This window comes from Capra hircus, chromosome 7 (assembly GCF_001704415.2).
Source record: "Capra hircus breed San Clemente chromosome 7, ASM170441v1, whole genome shotgun sequence".
NCBI classification, from domain to species: domain Eukaryota; kingdom Metazoa; phylum Chordata; class Mammalia; order Artiodactyla; family Bovidae; genus Capra; species Capra hircus.
Window position 1 is genome coordinate 92,762,944 of NC_030814.1, and position 19,589 is coordinate 92,782,532.

At 50.4% G+C, this 19,589-nt stretch overlaps 2 protein-coding genes across 4 annotated transcripts in view; one reads left to right on the top strand and one right to left on the bottom strand.

The window, feature by feature from the left end:
- SH2D3A (SH2 domain containing 3A) lies at nucleotides 44-15,200 on the bottom strand. 3 transcript variants are annotated; one of them, XM_018050982.1, is made up of 11 exons: nucleotides 15,116-15,200; nucleotides 13,929-14,042; nucleotides 11,176-11,312; nucleotides 9,149-9,498; nucleotides 8,622-8,698; nucleotides 2,959-3,440; nucleotides 2,712-2,827; nucleotides 2,379-2,553; nucleotides 2,184-2,295; nucleotides 1,465-1,650; nucleotides 44-659 (listed from the first exon to the last, which is right to left on the bottom strand). In XM_018050982.1, exons 3-11 carry the CDS (start codon nucleotides 11,242-11,244, stop codon nucleotides 499-501), a joined length of 1,728 nt encoding a protein of 575 aa, XP_017906471.1. In that variant the 5' UTR covers nucleotides 11,245-11,312; nucleotides 13,929-14,042; nucleotides 15,116-15,200; the 3' UTR covers nucleotides 44-498. The 3 variants fall into 3 exon arrangements, with proteins under 3 accessions (XP_017906471.1, XP_017906470.1, XP_017906469.1); XM_018050981.1 differs by having other exon boundaries at nucleotides 13,929-14,171; XM_018050980.1 differs by lacking the exon at nucleotides 13,929-14,042.
- The window catches only part of VAV1 (vav guanine nucleotide exchange factor 1), a 65,926-nt gene continuing 65,474 nt past the window's right edge, over nucleotides 19,138-19,589 (top strand). The window contains exon 1 of the mRNA XM_005682495.3: nucleotides 19,138-19,472. Coding sequence (XP_005682552.1) covers nucleotides 19,269-19,472 — 204 coding nt within the window. The 5' untranslated portion in view covers nucleotides 19,138-19,268. The remainder of the gene's footprint in view (nucleotides 19,473-19,589) is intronic.

Below are 19,589 nucleotides of genomic sequence, written 5' to 3' on the forward strand. Positions count from 1 at the left end.
TGCTGAGCACCTACTGTGTGCCAGGCATTCTCCACCTAGGAGCTCATTCAAACATTGAGTTTTCATCACTATGATAACCCTTAGAAAGTACAGTCTCACTTTTACATTGAAACTGGGCACAGAGAGGTCAAGTGATCTGATAAAAGTCACACAGCTTTTAAAACACTTGAACTCTGGCCTCTTACAGACAGATCTTCAAGTTATCTTTAACATTAAGAGACATACGTTCATCACTTGAGGGGTAGGGGTGGGGTGGGGTGTGCAGAGCCTCCAGACATCTGGGTCTTCTAGTGCAAGGCAGGAGCTGCCCACTCCCAGGATCCACATGCCTTTTTAGGGTGCAAGGTGGGTGCTTGCAAACCAGTCCGCTCCTTCTGTGGGGCACGGTGCAGGTCCCCACTGCATTTGGCTGGGTGAAGAAACGGGGTGGCTTCCTTGGTCTCCATCAGGGGTCCCCAGATGCTTCGGTATCCCAGCGTGAGAAGAGGGTTTGTGCTTTCAAGGGTCAGGCTCCAGGCGCTGCGAGAGGACGCTGAGGACGCGTTGGAACTTCTCGAGTCGTGTGGCCCATGGTGCCCCAGCCCCTCGGCTCCCCCAGAGCAACCTCCTCAAGAAGCCGGTGGTCAGGGCCTCTGTCAGCTCTGGGTTGGGCCGGAATCCTGGGGGCGAGGCCAGGTGAGCTGGGGGTGGGGCCCAGGCACCTGCCTTACTCCTCCCACACCTGCCTGGTTCCCTCTGGACTTTGACCCAGGACGGACTGCCCCAGATTATCTGAACAACCGGGCAGGGTTAGCTGGGGAGAGGTCTGCAGCAGTGGAGGTTGGGGGGCGGGGGGGCGGTGGCTGACGGGCTTGGTCGATGCGGGCTCTGCCAGGGTGCATGGGGGCCAGTCTGTTCCAGGGGCCACATCAGGGCATCCCCTGCTTTAGGGCTTGAACCTGGAGATGGAGCTGCCTTGAGGGTGGAATTTGGGCTACCCTGCGTAACAAACTTGGGAAGAGGCGGTTGGGCCATGTTGGAAGAAGGGCCTTAAGGAACCACCCAGGTGGCGGATTCCGGAGGCAGGGCTGCCCCAGGACAGAAGTGTGGTTCTGAGTACAGTGGGGGCGCTATTCTGCCAGAGTGATGGTCTGAGTCATTTCGGAGGGAGCTGCGCATTCCTGTGGGGAATTGAGACCCTCTGGGGGTAGGGCCTTCCCAGGTGGGAGAGTGGGGGTGGGGCCCTGTGGGCGTGGCTCCGAGGGGCAGAGGGCGCTGTGCCCATCAACGCTGCAGGGGGCGGTGGCATGTGTGGAGGTGGGAACACCCCTGGGACCGGGGCCCGCCCAGTTTGGGTGGGACTCTGGGAGGCGTCAGAAGAGTCTAGTCTCTGGCCCGGTGGGTTTGGAGGTTACCGCGCTGGAGCATGCAGGTTGTTTCTAAAGTGGGGATCCTCTGGCAACCCCTCAAAGGGGAGGCGCTCACCTCGCAGGCGCCGCGCCGCCGCCTCGCGGAATCTGGGCGCGTCCTGGGCCGTCTGACGCGCCCGGTGCAGGGTGCTCAGCAGCCGCTCGCAGCTCTCGTCCAAGGGCCCCGGGAGTTCCTCACCCTCCAGCAGGCGCGCCGCGGGTGCCACGTGCGGCAGCGCCACCTCGCCGGGTTCGCTGGGTCCTGTTGGGGGAAGGGTCTGGGCTGAGCTAGGGGCGGGGTGCGGGTCCTAGGGTGAAGAGGACGCAACATATACTGGGGCCAGGGCACCCTAGGACAGGGCAGCGTGTGGGGTTTGAGTCAGACACGGAGGCTCGAGTCCTGACGGGAGGAGGACAAGGGTGGGGCCTGGAGCCGGGGCGGAGCCTAGAACAGGCCCGCCCAGGGGTTGGGTCCAGGGCAGAGTCTCGCGTGGAGGGCGGGGCAAGGGCGTGGAGGGCGGGGCAAGGGCGTGGAGGGCGGGGGCCTCGATTAAGGGGCGGAGCCTAGGACCGAAAGAGCAGGCGGCTCGTACCGCCAAGGTGGAGCCCGAGACAGAAGCAAGGGTTCGGTGCGAGACCGGTAGGCCAGAGCCTAGCGCAATGCTGGATGTGAGTCAGGGGCCGGGCCTAGGCAGGGGGCGTGGCCTAGGAGCGACCCAGGGGCGGGGACTAAGACACGGGCGGGCGGGGCTTAGGGCTGGTTAGAGTTATCACTCCTCGAAAGCCGCCACTCACCGGCGCCCTCGTTCAGCGATCTCATCAGCGGCTTCAGCTCCTGCTCAAAGGCCAGCGCAGCCTCCGTGTGGCTCCTTCGCAGGTGGCGCCACGTGCGTTCCAAACGCGACACCTGGAGGAAGAGACCTGAGCACTCCTTCCTTCCACTCTTCCCCATCACTTGCACTTCGGCCTCCTCCCTTGCTTCCCACGCACCTGGGGCATGAGCAAGGCGCCCATCACCGCGGCCAGTCCGGGCAGGTCACCCACCGCCCCTGGCCGCAGCGCCACGGCCAGCTCCACCAGGCCCCTCAGGGCGGCCGCGCGTTCTTCCAGCGGCCCTGCGCAGCCCAGCACTGCCAGCGCCCCCGCCAACGCCAGCGTCTCGAGCCTGTAGAGGCGGAGAGCAAGGGTCTGGGGGCAGTGGGGAGGTTTGCGATGTGGGGGTGAGGAGGGACAGTCGGCGGCATTGCCCATTCCTCTCCTCCCTGGGGAACCGGGAATGGGAGGAGGTTTGAAGACCCTGGGGATTTCAGGTGGCTGGCTCACCTCTCCAGCAATTCCAACCTCAAGCGATGCCCGTGGGGAAGTGTGAGCAGCTCCAGACCAGAGGCGACCCCCATGGCGCCCCGCTGAGCCTTGGTCACTCCCAGGACGCCTGTGGCCTGGCGATGGGGGGCGGGGGTAAGAGCAGGGACGTTAAAGGAGCAGAGTGAGTCTATGGGTGTGAGGTGGGGTTGGGTCGTGCCCTGGCTTCAGGCCCTACCCGGGGAGGGAAACCTGGTAAGGGACCCACCTGGCAGTCTACCAATAGCAGGTGGAGAGCTGTGCTCCCAGGATGGTGTTCCAGGAACAGGCCACGGAGAGTATGCAGGACTTGGGGTTCCAGAGGCCGATTCTGGGAGCCCAGCAGGCAGGAGGGGGTGTCAGGGAGACAGAAAGAGACCTCAGCCTGCGGTCTTGCAAAACATCTGTCCTCCTCTTTCTCCTCCTCGGCTTCCCACCAGGGCACCTCTGACTCTGGGCAGCTGTGGCCAGGGGGCGGTCCTTGGACCCTGAGCACTCGGGGCACCAGCTCACAGTACGTCGGGGGGCGTCCAGTGGCATCAGACAGTAGCAATGAGGGTGTTCGAGGTGGCTTGGTTGGGGCCTTGGCATGAAGCTGCCCATCAGAGGCCCTGAGACTGTCAGCAACGGACCCCAAGGGAACTGGGGTCTTTAGTATCACGGGGTCACTACCTGTCCGAGGCAGGCCAGATGCAGGTACAGTGGAGGCTCCTGGGGGTCATACAAGAAGGGGAGAAAGAAGTACACAGAGAAGATAGCTGGCTGGGGTGATGGCTTCCTGAGCTACCAACCTTCTGGTTCCTGCACTCATTCGGCCAATAACCAGGTATCCTAAATTACCTGTTGCAGCTTTGAAGCTGAACAGCTTCATCAACATCAATGCTAGATACCTATCAATGGTCGGTCTGAAAATGAACTTTCTCTGACATGGATGTAGTTCTGCCAATTCTGAAGACTCCATTTTAAGTCTGAACTCTTCCTTTTTGCTCCTCTGATTGAAGATGGTAAGCACTGACCACACAAAATTAAAATGAAAAAAAAAATGTCACTCAAAATTCACCAAGTTACATATGCCTCAAAGAAAGTGAATTTATCAAACTTTCGAATGATGTCTTCTGTTAAGTTTGTGATATATTTACTTCTGAGGTTATTAACTTAAAACTGCACACAGACTTTTGGGAGACTGTATCTACTAAACATTTAAGTCGACCCTGTTATGGGGGTTTAAAACCTCCCTAATGTTCCCATCTCTCTGAATAAGGATCAAAGTCTTCTTGTTAGCCCTCAAAGCTCTCACAATCTGAGCCTGATCTCTCTCCGACTTCCCTCTCACTCCCACTGTTTCTGCTATACTCACTTCTTTTTGGTTCAATGAACAGCTCAGACTCCTGTTCTGGTTCCAGTTTCTTTGCACTGACTGTTCTCTCTGTCTGGGCCACTCTCACCCCATTATCCACATTGTTCCCTCCCTCATCTCCTTCAAATATTTCTCCATGAAAAACTTTCCTAACTACTACTAAAAACGGTAATACTCCTTGCTCTGTCCTACTTTTAATTTTTAACCCAAAGCATAATTGATTCCCCTTCATGGATCACAGCCTTGTCGTGGCAAAGGGGCTTGCATAACTCAATGAAGCTATGAGCCGTGCCGTGTAGGGCCACCCAAGATAGATAGGTCACAGTGAAGAGTTATCACAAAAAGTGGTCCACTGGAGGAGGGAATGGCAAACCAGCCCAGTATTCTTGCCGTTAGAACCCCATGAACAGTATGAAAAGGCAAAAAGATATGACACCGGAAGATAAGCCCCTCAGGTCAGAGGGTATCCAATATGCTACTGGGGAAGAGTGGAGGGTAATCATTAATAGCTCCAGAAAGAATGAAACCTGGGCCAGAGGGGAAATGGTGCTCAGTTGTGGATGTGTCTGGTGGTAAAAGTAAACCTCAATGCTGTAAAGAACAATATTGTATAAGAATCTGGAACATTAGATCCATTTTCTGTGGCTGTTCAGTCACTAAGGTGTGTCCAACTCTGTGACCCTATGAACTGCAGCACACCATGAGTCAAGGTAAATTGGATGTGGTCAAGCAGGAGATGGCAAGAGTAAACATCGACATTTTAGGGATCAGTGAACTCAAATGGACAGGAATGGGCAAATTTAATTTATATGACCATTATCTACTACTGTGGGCAAGAATCCTTTAGAAGAAATGGAGTGACCCTCACAGTCAACAAAACATTCTGAAACACAGCACTTGGGTGCAATCACAAAAATGTCAGAATGATTTTGGTTCATTTCCAAGGCAAACTATTCAACATCGCAGTAATTCAAATCTATGCTCCAACCTCTAATGCTGGAGAAGATGAAGTTGAACCATTCTATGAAGATCTACAAGACCTTCTAGAACTAACACCAAAAAAGATGTTCTTTCATCATAGGGGGTTGCAAAAGTAGGAAGTCAAGCGATACCTGGAATAACAAGAAAGTCTGGCCTTGGAGTACAAAATGAAGCAGGGAAAAGGCTAACAGAGATTTGTTAAGAGAACATGCTGGTCACAGCAAACCTTTTTCCAACTACACAAGAGACAACTCTACACATAGACATCACCAAATGGTCAATATGGAAATCAGATTGATTATATTCTTTGCAGCAGAAGATGAAGAAACTCTATACAGTCAGCAAAAACAAGACCTAGACCTCACTGTGGCTCAAATCATCAAATCCTTATTGCAGAATTCAATCTTAAATTGGAGAAAGTAGGGGAAAAACACTAGGCCATTCAGGTACGACCTAGATCAGATCCCTTATGATTATACAGTGGAAGTGACAGAGTCAAGGGATTAAACCTGATAGACATGAGTACCTGAAGAGCTATGGACAGAGGTTTGTAACATTGTACAGGAGGCAGTAACCATAACCATCCCAAAGAAAAAGAAATGCAAGAAGGCAAAATGGTTGTCTGAGGAAGCTTTACAAACCGAGGAAAGAAGAGAAGTGAAAAGCAAGGGAGAAAAGGAAAGGTATACCCAACTGAATGCAGAGTTCCAGAGAATAGCAAGGAGAGACAAGAAGGCCTTCTTCAATGAGCAATGCAAAGAAATAGAGGAAAACAACAGGATGGGAAAGACTAGAGATCTCTTCAAGAAAATTGAGATATCAAGGGAACATTTCATGCAAGAATGGGCACAATAAAGAACAGAAACGGTACGGACCTAAGCGAAGCAGAAGCTATTAAGAGGTGGCAAGAATACACAGAAGAGCTGTACAAAAAAAAGGTCTTAATGACACGGGTAACCACGATGGTGTGGTCACTCACCTAGAGCCTGACATCCTGGAGTGTGAAGTCAAGTGGGCCTTAGGAAGCATTACTACAAACAAAGCTGGTGGAGGTGATGGAATTCCAACTGAGCTATTTCAAATCCTTAAAGTTGATGCTGTTAAAGTACTATACTCAATATATTAGCAAATTTGGAAAACTCAGCAGTGGCCACAGGACTGGAAAAGGTTAGTTTTCATTCCAGTCCCAGAGAAGGGTAATGCCAGCTGCTACTGCTAAGTCACTTCAGTCGTGTCCGACTCTGTGAGACCCCACAGATGGCAGTCCACCAGGCTCTGCTGTCCCTGGGATTCTCCAGGCAAGAACACTGGAGTGGGTTGCCATTTCCCTCTCCAATGCATGAAAGTGAAAAGTGAAAGTGAAGTCGCTCAGTCCTATCTGACTCTTAGCGACCCCATGGACTGAAGCCTACTGGGCTCCTCCGTCCATGGGACTTTCCAGGCAAGAGTACTGGAGTGGGTTGCCATTGCTTTCTCCAAGGGCAATGCCAAAGAATGTTCAAAAGTGAAGTTGCTCAGTCATGTCCAACTCTTTGTGACCCTGTGGACTGTAGCCTGCCAGGCTCCTCTGTCCTTGGGATTCTCCAGGCAAGAATACTAGAGGATTGGGTTGTTATTTCCTTCTCTAAGAATGTTCAAACTACAATACAGTTGTACTCATTTCACATGGTAGTAAGGTTATGCTCAAAATCCTTCAAGCTAGGCTTCAGCAGTGTGTGAACTTAGAACTTCTAGATATAAAATCTGAGTTTAGAAAAGGCAGAGGAACCAGAGATTAAATTGCCAACATTCATTGGGTCATAGAGAAAGCTAGGGAATTCCAGAAAAACATCTACTTCTGCTTTATTGACTATGCTAAAGCCTTTGACTGTGTGGAACACAACAAATTATGGAAAGCTCTTTAAAAAGCAGGAATACCAGACCACCTTACCTGTCTCCTGAAAAACCTGTATGCTGGACAAGAAGCAACAGTTAGAATCTTACTGAAAATGGTACAAAATTGGGAAAGGAGTGAGACAAGGCTGTATATTGACACCCTGTTTATTTAACTTATATGCATAGTACATCATGTGAAATGCTGGGCTGGATGAATTACACACTGGAATCAAGATTGCCAGGCAAACTATCAACAACCTCAGATATGCAGATGATGCCATTCTAATGGCAGAAAGTGAAGAGGAACTAAAGAGCCTCTTGATGAGGGTGAAAGAGGAGGATGAAAAAGCTGGCTTAAAACTCAACATTCAAAAAACAAACATTATGGCATTTGGTTCCATCACTTCATGGCAAACAGCAGGGGAAAAATTGGAAGGAGTGACAGATTTTATTTTCTTGGACTTCAAAATCACTGTGGATGGTGACTGCAGCTATGAAATTAAAAGAAGCTTGTTCCTTGGAAGGAAAGCTATGACAAATTTAGACAGCATATTAAAAAGCACAGACATCACTTTGCTGACAAAGGTCTGTATTGTCAAAGGTATGATTTTTCCAGTAGTCATGTATGGATGTGAGAGTTGGATCATAAAGAAGGCTGAGTGCCAAATAATTGATGCTTTCAAACTGTGGTGTTAGAGAAGACTCTTGAGAGTCCCTTGGACAGCAAGAAGATCAAACCAGTCAATCCTAAATGAAATCAACCCTGAATAATCATTGGAAGGACTGATGCTAAAGCTGAAACTCCAATGCTTTGGCTACTTAATGGGAAGAGCCAACTCACTGGAAAAGACCTTGGTGCTGGTAAAGATTGAAGGCAAAAGGAGAAGGGGGTGACAGAGGATGAGATGGTTAGAGAGCATCACTGAATCAATGGACAAGAATTTGAGCAAACTCTGGGAGATAGTGAAGGATAGGAAAGCTTGGTGTGCTGTATCCATGGGATCAGAGTGGACGCATGACTTGGCAACTGAACAACAACAAATTGACTCGTTTCTGTTGTTCATGGTCCTTCATTCTCTAATAGGATGTTGGCTCCACTTGAGCAGGGATCTTTGTCTTTCTTGTTCACTGATGCATCTCAGCACTTAGTATTGTGTCTGACACACACAGTGAGGGCTCATGTTGAATGGGAGACAACAGGCCAGTCAGGGCACAAAGGGAACTCCTCCTTTATGTAGGATGGTCAGGGTTAACTGCTTTGAGGAACTCCTGTTAGATGAGAAACAGTCAGGTAAAGGTTAGGGAATGAGCTTTCCAAAGATGAGACCAGCAAGTGCAAAGGTCCTGAGGCAGGAACAAATGTACAAGGTTCCAGCAGACTGAACAACAGCAACAACCAGCAACTGAAAGGAAGTCTGTGTGGCCAGAGTGAACAGGGGATGAGGGATGGAATTATTGGAGAGGTTAGCTATGCTTAGAGCATGGAGGGTTTCTTGGAATCATTGTAAACCCATACTTTTAAGCACCTACAGAGTTCCTGTGTGTGTTTTAGTCACTGTGACAACATTGAGAGCATCACCATCCTTTTTTCCCAGCAGGTTGTTACCTGCCCAGTGTCACTTGGATAGTGCATCGCAGAGGAATTTCGGAGCTATGTCCTATCCTGGAAGACCCTTTACCTGGTCCAGGAGGGTCTTCTGGTAGCCGCCACATATGCTCCAAACCTGCGGGCTGACTATCACTCCGCTTCCTATCCCTGGGGGACAGAGATAAGGGAGATATGTTGTTCTACTCTGAGCAGATGGTTAGATAGCATATAGCCTCCACCAATGCCCAGAAAACCTTACATCCCATCACTCAGAACCAGGGGATCCCTAACCCCTGGGTTGCTTGCTAACCCCAGGGAACACTTGGCAATGTCAGGAGATATGTTTTGGTTGTCACAACTAAGGGGAGGGGTGCAGGGCATTCTACTGGCATCTAGTAGATAAGAGACCAGGGATGCCGTTCAACAGCCTGCAATGCACAGGATGGCCGCCCCCACAACCAAGAATAATCTGGCCACAAATGTCAATAGTGGACAGAGCCGTCCACTATTGGAACACACAGGAACAGTGGTGGAGAACCCTGGGGGCGGGGCGGGGGGGGGGGAAGGGGGGAGAGGCGGTCCTTGGTTGTCTTCGGGATGTAGAGAGCCTGTGAATACCTGAGCGGCTCTGTGCGAGCCAGGCCGTCTGGAAGGGTGTCCTCACTAAAGCTGCGTCGAATTAGTCCTTGCCGTGGCACTGGCCTGGAGGCCACAGCCCCTGTGGCTTGGGACAGTGGACGCTGGCCAATCACATAGCTGCGAACCAGGGCAGGCAGGCTGGGGAAACGCTCATCCTCTAGCTGAAAGAGGGCTGTGGGCCGGCCTGGCCGGGGCCTCAGGGCCACACGAAGCACCTCGAAGTGCAGGGCTGAGCCCCGCCAGCGGCAAGAGATCACAGGGTGGCCCCCACGGGACTTGGACGCACGAACTAAGAAGTCACCATCTTGCTGGAGAAGGTCCTCGGCCTTCTGAGGATGGAGGATTGGGGGGCAAGGGTTTACGCATGAGCACGTATCAATAATTAATGGAGACTCCCGACCCTTCCCTCCGACCCAAGAAAAGCCACCCCAGAGACTGGGTAGTTTTGAGCCAAACAATTTCTTCTTGTCTAGTGGAAATACTTCCGCACTACAGTTCCCAGGCTCCTTTGTGGTTAAAGCCGTGTGACAAGATCTGACCAATGGGATGTGGGAGGAGTCCTGTGGGGACCGGTCAGACCCGGCCCATGAAGTAAGCCTAGTAGAGTCCTACAGGTTTCGTCCTGAATCTGTCAGTTGATGCCCCCACAGCCCTTGGGGCGAGGGGGGGCGGGGGCGGAGCGGGGGGGGGGGGGGACGGGGGGTGGGCAGAAGACTGAGAGGGCTTGGGTCTGACTCCTTTTGAAGCTCTGCATCCTTCTTAGACTGTGACATGAACTAGTCCTTAAATGTCGATGGAGTCGTTGACAGCATGGGAATGTTTGTTACAGCCACTAGCTGATGCTGACTAATGCAAGTTCGACATGTGCTGAGTTTCTTATGCAAATGTGGCATTCAGAAAAGCCATTTGCTAGGTTCTTCCAAAAAGACCATGGCCTTGAAATTCACCTTTATAAAAACAGAGCACTATCATGCCAGCTATGGTGGCTGAAAACAGGGCCTGAGGGCCACAACATCACAGAGGGGCAAAGCAGAGCTGCTGATGGAGGCTGGGAGCTGGACAATATGTGCAAAGGACACTTGTATGGCCCTTATTATATGCCAGGTACTGTTTTAAGTGTAAAATGTATGAACTCACTTCATCCTTTACCAAGGATAAGAGAGGTACTATTATGCCCATTTTACAGATGGGGAAACAGAGGCCCAGAGACATCAAGTACCTTGCTCTGCTGCTGCTGCTGCTAAGTCGCTTCAGTCATGTCTGACTGTGCGACCCCATAGACGGCAGCCCACCAGGCTTCCCTGTCCCTGGGATTCTCCAAGCAAGAACACTGGAGTGGGTTGCCATTTCCTTCTCCAATGCATGAAAGTTAAAAGTGAATGTGAAGTCCCTCCGTTGTGTCCGACTCTTAGCAACCCCGTGGACTGCAGCCCACCAGGCCCTCTGTCCATGGGATTTTCCAAGCAAGAGTACTGGAGTGGGGTGCCACTGCCTGTTTTACATCCAATATAAGTTGTAGGGATAGGATTTGAACTCAGGCTGCTTGTGGCTAAAGTGTGGGGTATTCACCATTAAGCTACACTGCCTCTCATGATTTGATTAGATGTCTAAGGTCCTGGGACTCCTGAAGGTGACTCCTAAGTTGGAGATGCAAGTGAGGTGTTTTTAATTGAGAGGGAGATGGGATCCTGGCAGCCACAGGTGACCTGGGATACAGAGAGAGAAAGAGAGATAAGTAGGGCCAAAGGGTGGTTTGAGGAGTCATTAGTACCCTCTTTAACTCCTGTCACCTTCTTCAACACCATCCCAAAGGAAGTGATAATTTAAAGATAAGAAGTGCCATCCCACATAGACCAAGTTGCAAAACAATCCTCAGCCCTCAAGCCATTCTTTCTGATAGATCTTGACCCTAAGGCCCTTATCTGGGACCCAGGAGTCCCCAATAAGTCAAAGGTGAGTGAGACTCCCCATCAGATGGTATGTGGTCCTGTGAGAGGCAGCGGTACCTGGCGGGACAGGGGGCCGTGGTACCAGGGTTGGCCCACAAAGTCCTCTCCATCTTGTGGCACCTGCATGGAGCTCTTGGGGGCAGAGGGTGCAGGGGCTGTGCTTTGTACTTCCAACAGGCCTCAGTCTTCCTCATCTATAAAACAGGAATAATTATTCTTGCTTCCTGAATGGCTTGGTCAGCCCTTTCATGCTCCTCATAGTTTGAAGACAACAGCCCACATCTTATCAAGCCATAAAATGCAATGCTCTCTGTATATGTATATATATATTATATTTCAATATACAGCATGTTTATATAATTATATGTAAATGTATTTAAATATTTACATATTTGTGTATTGTATATTCTAAATATAAATATATTTTAACTATATGTTAATATATATTTATATTAAATTAAAGAAGTTACCCATAGTCAGATTATATATTTTTAATTATAAATTATATGAGTTATATTTGATATATATATCAGATTAAATTCAAGCTATGAGTAACTTTGGGGCTTCCTGGATGGCTCAGTGGGTAAAGCAGCCACCTGCAATGCAGGTGACACAGGAGACGTGGGTTCAATCCCTGGGTCATGAAGATCCCCTGGAGTGGGAAATGGCAACCAGTATTCTTGCCTGAAAAATCCCATTGACAGAGGAGCCAGGAAGACTACAGTCCAAAGGGTTGCAAAGAGCCAGACATGACTGAGCGACTAAGCATGAAATGAATAAATTTAATTTATTATTTTTAATTAATTTATTTTTTGGTTGTACCATGCAGCATCTGGGGTCTTAGTTCCCCAACCAGGGATCAAACTGGCACCCCCTGCTTTGGAAGTGCGGAGTCTTAACCACTAGACTGCCAGGGAAGTCCCTAACTTTAATTTAGAATAGGCTGTGATTTCATGAAAACAGTCATGCAAGTTCACTGGGATTCTTGCGAAGAAGACAATGATCTCAAATGTAATGCAATTTTTAATTCAGATGACATAGTGCTATGTTTTATAGAAATTTAATTAACAAATTAACTCAAAAGAATATTTATGGGGGCACCCACTCTGTGCCGGGAGCCCCTTCTAGGCACTAGAGACCTAGCTGTGAACAACACAGACCAAGATTCCTGCTCTTAGGCATCTTCTAGCTGAGAAGACAGAGATTAGGAAAATCAGTGAGTAGAAAAGGAAGCCTAAAATAGATCAGAGAGAACTAAGGGGAAAAATGAAACCAGGGATCAGATATGAAGATTGAAGCAGTGGAGTTAAGATTTGTCTATAGGGTGACCTAGGAAGGTCTTGGGGGTGAGTAAAGGTTGGGAGGATTTTAAGGGGCCAAGTCTGGTGGTTCTTTCTTTAAATTTTTTTTAAAATTTAATTTATGTATTTGGCTCCACTGAGTCTTAGTTGTGGCATGAGAACTCTTTGTTCTGGCATTTGGGATCTAATTCCCTGGCCAGGGATGGAACCCAGGCCCCCTGCATTGGGAGAGCAGAGCCACTGGAGCACCGGGGAAGTCTCAAGCCTGGTGGTTCTTGGGGTGAAATAAATTCCAGGCTGTTGCTGCTGCTGCTGCTAAGTCACTTCAGTCGTGTCCGACTCTGTGCGACCCCATAGATGGCAGCCCACCAGGCTCTGCTGTCCCTGGGATTCTCCAGGCAAGAACACTGGAGTGGGTTGCCCTTTCCTTCTCCAATGCATGGAAGTGAAAAGTGAAAGTGAAGTCGCTCAGTTATGTCCGACTCTTAGCGACCCCATGGACTGCAGCCTAAATTTCAGGCTGGGGAGAATTAAATTTACTAAAACCCATAGCATTTCAGTGATCTGTAGGCACACTCAAGGATTCTTAGATTGTAAAAAAAATCTAACCCATGTGTGGCTTTCCAATAAGGTCATTTTATATGCTCAGTCGCTCAGTGGTGTCTCACTCTTTGTGATCCCATGGACTGTAGTCTGGCAGGCTTCTTTGTCTATGGGATTCTCCAGGCAAGAATACTGAAGTGGGTTGCCATTTTCTCCTTCAGGGGATCTTCGCAACCCAGGGATCAACTGTATCTTCAGCCAAATCCTGGGGTGCAAGTGATTTACCACTGAGCCAGGGGGGAAACCCATTTTAAAAGACCATTAAAGTTAAAGTTAAGTCGCTCAGTTGTGTCCTGACTCTTTGTGACCCTGTGGGCTGTAGCCCACCAGGCTCCTCCGTCCATGGGATTCTCCAGGCAAGAACACTGGAGTGGGTTGCCATTTCCTTCTCCAGGGGATCTTCCTGACCCAGGGATCAATCCCAGGTCTCCCACATTAGAGGCAGATGCTTTAACCTCTGAGCCACCAGGGAAGCCCATTAAAAGGTCACATTTTTGTAGACAGGTCAGCAAACAACAAATAGACATCTACAGAGTTTCATAGTTTGGAGCCGATCCACTTCTTTATTACTGTGATCAAACTTAGGACATGGATGCTCTAGGACCCCTTGATCATTGCACGTGACTCAGGCCCCAGATCTCTCAAGCATCTGGTGAAAAAACTGCTCTGGAAGAGAGGGAAGAGGGGGAGAGGGAGCAGGAGGTGGTGGTGGGGAAAGTGTCTTGCTTCCCCTACCCCCAGGGCCTTCTGGGCCTGGCCAGGTCTGCAGAGAAAAAGCACGAAGATTTTTAGGACCTGAGTCAGCTGGGCTGATGGCCTGAGAGGGCCAGGAAGTTCCCAGACTGGTCTGAGGTGGCTAAAAGGGCGGGAGAGCTGAGTAGAGCTTTGGCTCCAGGCGCCACATACCTGAATACCAGGTGTGTCTCCTGGATACCTGTGCACTTCCTGTTTGTCAGCTGGGCCTGGCCAGGCCTTGGTTTTAAGAGTCCCCTGACTCCAGCGTCCTCTGTCTTGCGTGCCCTTTAGTGGGTATGAAGGTGCATCACTGACTCTGGTTTGTTCAGGGGGAGCTCAGAGTAGTCACAGGATGGCCACAGGCCAATTAAGTCATCCACCTGTCCTGCATCATTTGGAATAATTTCTGGGTATCTGGGCAGGAGAGAGAGGAAGGGGGCAGAAATCAAGAGAGGAGGTGGGTGAGAGGTTGGGGAAAGAAGGGAGGGGATCATTCATTTTCTGTTGACCATATACTCCTGCAGGGGGCAGCCACTTGCACCAGACAGGGGCACAGGTGGACACGGAGACTCAAACGTGAGCAAAGTACTGACTGGTTGAATGGTTACTGTGTGCCAAGGAGAAACAGTGATGAATGAGACCAAGGCCCCTCCGGTGGAGGAGACACACAAAACAGATAAGTGCACGAGGAATGAAGAAGATAATGTCTAAGGGTGAACAACGAAGGTGATAAGACAGGGAGATGTAAAGAGAGGCTGGCCGGGGGAGGCTACCTTAAACATGAATAGGTAGTCAGAAGGCTGTCTCCCACGAAGTGACTTGGGAGCTGAGATCTCAGTAAGCGGGGGAAACAGTTAAGCAAAGATGTGAAGAAAGAGCAGTACGGGTGAGGGGTATACAGGGAGGGCAAAGGTGCAGAGCTTGCTTTTTGTTTTACGTGGTCAAGGAGGCAGGTGTGACAATGCTGTGAGCCACAAGCAAAGTGGAGAGCAGTGAGGTTAGGCAGAGACGATGCAGGAAACTGGTGAACCTCGAATTTTCGTCTCGGTGGGATGGAAGAGGAGCTACGGAAAGGTATGAAGTGAGAGGGGCACGATCTGGTTTGTGGTTTAAAAACATTGCTCGGGCATGGAAGCAGGGAGGCTGTCCATGTTGCAGAGAAAATACGCTTGGAGGAGGACGCCCAGGTACACGGACACGCATGACGCACAGTGACCCAATTAGGTGACCCCTTTTACGTTCGCGGACGCGCGTGGACAGAGATTCTTCCAGAGAGCAGGTGTCCCCACCTGGAAAAGAGAACTCCCTAGCCCCACCAAATCTCCCGGTCCTGGCTCTGCTTGGGGCCCCTCACTCACCTGGGCCGGGACCCGCGGAGCTCGCAAGAACTTGGGGCCGGGCGGAAGCCTGAGGCTCTGCGTCTCCCGACCCCTCCCTCCCCGCCCCAACCAGGTCCAGCCTTCCCCTGCCGCTCCCGAAGAGAACCTAGCGCCATCACCTGGTCCCGCCCGCTTTAAACCCCTCCCCTCCAGGCCCCGCCCTTTCTCCTACTGTAACTCATCGCCCCGCCCCTTGTTATCGCCCCGCCCCTTATAAACTTTCTTTTCGCTAACCACGCCCCCTTGGATGAGCCGTCTTCCGGTAGGTCACGCTCCCCGGGGAACTCCTTTCGTTCCTACTAGTGGACCCGCCCCCTCAAACTTGCCCCGCCCCTTCAGGCTGACCACGCCCACTCATCTAGTCACTCTTTTAGTCCCGCCCTTAGAGCTCTGCCCCTTGTTTCCGCTTAAGGCCACAGGCTGGTCCCAAGGGCCCCGGACCCTTTGCAACGGGGCAAGGGATGTCTCCTAGCTCCTCTGTTCCGGGCAGGGGCGGGGCGGCCCTTACGGGCTGTCTCACACGACTAGGAGTGGTGGCGGCTGTGACGTGGCAGAGTGCGCTTCCTCCAGACTGCCCCCCTGGGTTTCTCGGAAGGAACCCCACATTGGGTGTCGGGTTTGTGGAGAGAGATGCGGGAAAACACGACAGGCTTTCCCAGTAACAGACAGCTGGACTTGATCTAGACTCTGGCGGGACGTAGGGGGCAAACATTCAGGTGGTTTCCTAGGTGGAGGGAAGGAGAGGACGGGGGCTTCCATCCTGTTGCCTGGAGACAAGCGTGAGGAAGGTATATGGGGGGGATCTGGAACCAGAAATAAGGACCCTCTGGCCAAGTTTTTTGAGGGTGCTTAGTAATAGCAACAGAACTGAAAGCAGTAGCTGCAGCTAACATTCATTAAGTGCTTACTGTATACTTGTTTGCCCTGCCTCCACAGTTCTATTTTTACATAGACCTCTCAATAAGACGGGTCCTATTTTCATCACCCCATTTTCTAGATGCAGAAACTGAGGCATGGGGCAACTAAGCCCAAGTTTGCCCAAGGTTGACTCAGCTTGTGACTGGCCGAGGTGGAATTCAAGCCTGGAGCCCTGGGAGCTCTATCCTGTCTTCCTCTGATCTTTGCAGCCCCACCGTCTCTGATCCCTGCTGTTATTTCTAAACAGTGAAGTTTGCTGTCACTCATTTTACAGATGAGGAAATTGAAGCAAAGAGTCGCAGATGCCTGGGGAAGAAAGTTTTGGTGTCTGTAGAATCATAAATCTGGGAATTTCCAGGCTGGGCTTTCCCACCTGCCAATATGGAAGAGACTTCAGTCTCAGGCTGAGGAAGTGTCTTTTCCTTGGCCAGCCTGCTTTTGGTGCACAGCTCGGTTATATCCAATGAAGGTTTCTAGCGCCCCCTGGTGGTTACAATAATTTAAAAATCCCAGGAGGGGTGGGGTGGGGTGGGGGCTTGTGAGATAGAGGGGGCTGAGAACACTCCCAGTCTAGTGGGGTGGAGGTGGGGAGAGAGACCTTGTAGACCACATGATTTCAGGTAATGATAAGAGCTTCAAGACAGCAGTTCAATTCAGTTGCTCAGTCTTGTCCTACTCTTAGCTACCCCATGGACTGCAGCACGCCAGGCCTTCCTGTCACTCACCAACTACTGGGCTTACTCAAATTCATGTCCTTAGAGTCAGTGATGCCATCCAACCATCTCATCCTCTGTCGTCCCCTTCACCTCCCACCTTCAATCTTTCCCAGCATCAGGGTCTTTTCAAATGAGTCAGTTCTTCGCATCAGGTGGCCAAAGCATTGGAGCTTCAGCTTCAGCATCAGTCCTTCCAATGAATATTCAGGACTGATTTCCTTTAGGATGGGCTGGTTGGATCTCCTTGCAGTCCAAAGGACTCTCAAGAATCTCCTCCAACACCACAGTTCAAAAGCATCAATTCTTCTGTGCTCAGCTTTCTTCCTAGTCCAACTCTCACATCCATACATAACTACTGCAAAAACCATAGCTATGACTAGACGGACCAAGTAATCTTTCCTTTTTATTTTTTTATTTTATTTTATTTTTTATTTTTTTTTCAGTTAATTTTTTTTTTAGTTTTTTTTTTTTTAATTTTAAAATCTTTAATTCTTTCCTTTTTAATATGCTGTCTAGGTTTATCACAACTTTTCTTCCAAGGAGCAAGTGTCTTTTAATTTCATGGCCGCAGTCACCCTCTGCAGTGATTTTGGAGCCCCCCCAAATAAAGTCTCTCATTGTTCTCATTGCTTCTGCATCTATTTGCCATGAAGTGATGGAACTGGATGCCATGATCTTAGTTTTCTGAATGTTGAGTTTTAAGCCAACTTTTTCACTCTCCTCTTTCACTTTCATCAAGAGGCTCTTTAGTTCTTCACTTTCTGCCTTAAGGGTGGTGTCATCTGCATATCTGAGGTTATTGATAATTCTCCTGGCAACCTTGATTCCAGCTTGTGCTTCATCTATTCCAGCATTTGTATTCCTTTTCCTATTTGGAACCAGTCTGTTCCATGTCCAGTTCTAACTGTTGCTTCTTGACCTGCATACAGATTTCTCAGGAGGCAGATCAGGTGGTCTGATATTCCCATCTCTTTAAGATTTTTCCAGTTTGTTGTGATCCACACAGTCGAAGGCTTTGGCGTAGTCGATAAAACCGAAGTAGATGTTTTTCTGGAACTCCCTTGCTTTTTCAATGATCCAACGGATGTTGGCAATTTGATCTCTGGTTCCTCTGCCTTTTCTAAATCCAGCTTGAACATCTGGAAGTTCATGGTTCACATACTATTGAAGCCTGGCTTGGAGAATTTTGAGCATTACTTTACTAGCATGTGAGATGAGTGCAATTGTGTGGTAGTTTGAGCATTCTTTGGCATGGCCTTTCTTTGGGATTGCAAATATTTGCTAAATGAATGAACGACATTATGGAAGTCTATAAGATGATGGTGGCCAGAGCCATGGGATAAATGTCAAAGATAGAGCCAATAGAGCTTTTAACTATTCAATCATTCATTCAACAAATACTTGTGAAACATATATATGTATATATATGTGCCAGGTGCTGGGGGTAGTGGTTTTAACATAGACACAAATTTCCAAATACTCAATGAAAAAAGTAAGCATAATAAAATATCAGGTTTCTGGGACAGTAGTGTTGTGAAAAGTGAAAGTCACTCAATCATGTCCAGCTCTTTGTAATCCATGGACTGTAGCCCACCAACGAATTCTCCAGGCAAGAATACTGGTAATCAGGGCTTAATGTGGGGGGAGGGAGTGGGACAGGGAGTGATGGGGTGGGGAATAAAGACTGTGATTTGAAATGGAAAGGTTTGGGAAGACTTCATGAGAAGGTGGCCTGGAGCTAAGATTTGCAGAAGATGAGGGAGCTGGCCATGGAGCTGTCTAAGGCAGAGGACCAGCATGTTCAAAGGCCCTGTGGCAGGACTCTAGGGTGAGTCCTAGGACTCTAGATTTTGGGGTGACCTCGTGGGTTCGGGGAACATTGAGGAGGCCCTTTTTGACTGGAAGAGAGCAAATGAAGGAGAGAGTGGGAGAGATAAGGGAAGAGCCTTGTGGTGTACAGGCAAGACTTTTACTCCCAACGAGGGAGGCTGTGGGACTCAGTGGCTTGACTGGGGTGTTCATAGGCACCGTCTGATGGGTGGGTGAGAACGGGAGCCTGGGGATGAGGTGGAGGAGACTGGTCCAGGTTAGCAAGAAGCAGGGCTGGCCAAGCAAGGAGGTGAAGAAGGGAGGGGTGAGAAGAGGATGGATTTTGAGTATGTTCCTGAGGTGGTACCGCTCTTGGGTTGCATGCAGAGGAAGGCAGTGGGTCTCTGCCTGATTACCCTGTCCCCATGCCCAGATGCCCTGGTGTTAGCTGGTGGGCGAAAGAGAGGCCAGGTCCTGCTTGAAAAGGGGCTGGGCTGGGTCTGGCCAGGTGCTCCCCCCCCCCCCGCCCCCACCCCACGGCTCCTCCTCCTCCACCCCCTCTCAGGGCGACAGTTACAGGCAAAAAAGAGGAAGTGGTAGCTAGCTAGCAGAGGCAGGCAGGCAGGCGGGCGGCGGGCGGGTGGAGGAGGCCGCGAGGGTGTGCGGACCGGCCTGGGAAGGCAGCGGCCATGGAGCTGTGGCGCCAGTGCACCCACTGGCTCATCCAGTGCCGGGTGCTACCGCCCAGCCACCGTGTGACCTGGGATGGTGCCCAGGTGTGCGAGCTGGCGCAGGCCCTCCGGGATGGCGTCCTTCTGTGCCAGCTGCTCAACAACCTGCTGCCCCACGCTATCAACCTGCGGGAAGTCAACCTGCGTCCCCAGATGTCCCAGGTGAGACGGGCCACAGGCAGGCCTGCCGGAGGGTGGGTGGCAGGAGGCACCCCAGGCTGGTACCCAGGAGGTTGATGCATTGCACCTCTGGGCCAGCAGTGAAGAGAGGAGGCTGGC

What these genes read in the sequence shown, in the direction of transcription:
- SH2D3A (XM_018050980.1), bottom strand. Translation starts at nt 11,244, where the DNA reads ATGCAGGTGCCACAAGATGGAGAGGACTTTGTGGGCCAACCCTGGTAC. An exon ending in ACGGCCCCCTGTCCCGCCAG is followed by an intron (nt 9,499 to 11,175) that starts GTACCGCTGCCT and finishes CTCCATCCTCAG; the next exon opens with AAGGCCGAGGACCTTCTCCA. An exon ending in GCGCCTTGCTCATGCCCCAG is followed by an intron (nt 2,296 to 2,378) that starts GTGCGTGGGAAG and finishes CTCTTCCTCCAG; the next exon opens with GTGTCGCGTTTGGAACGCAC.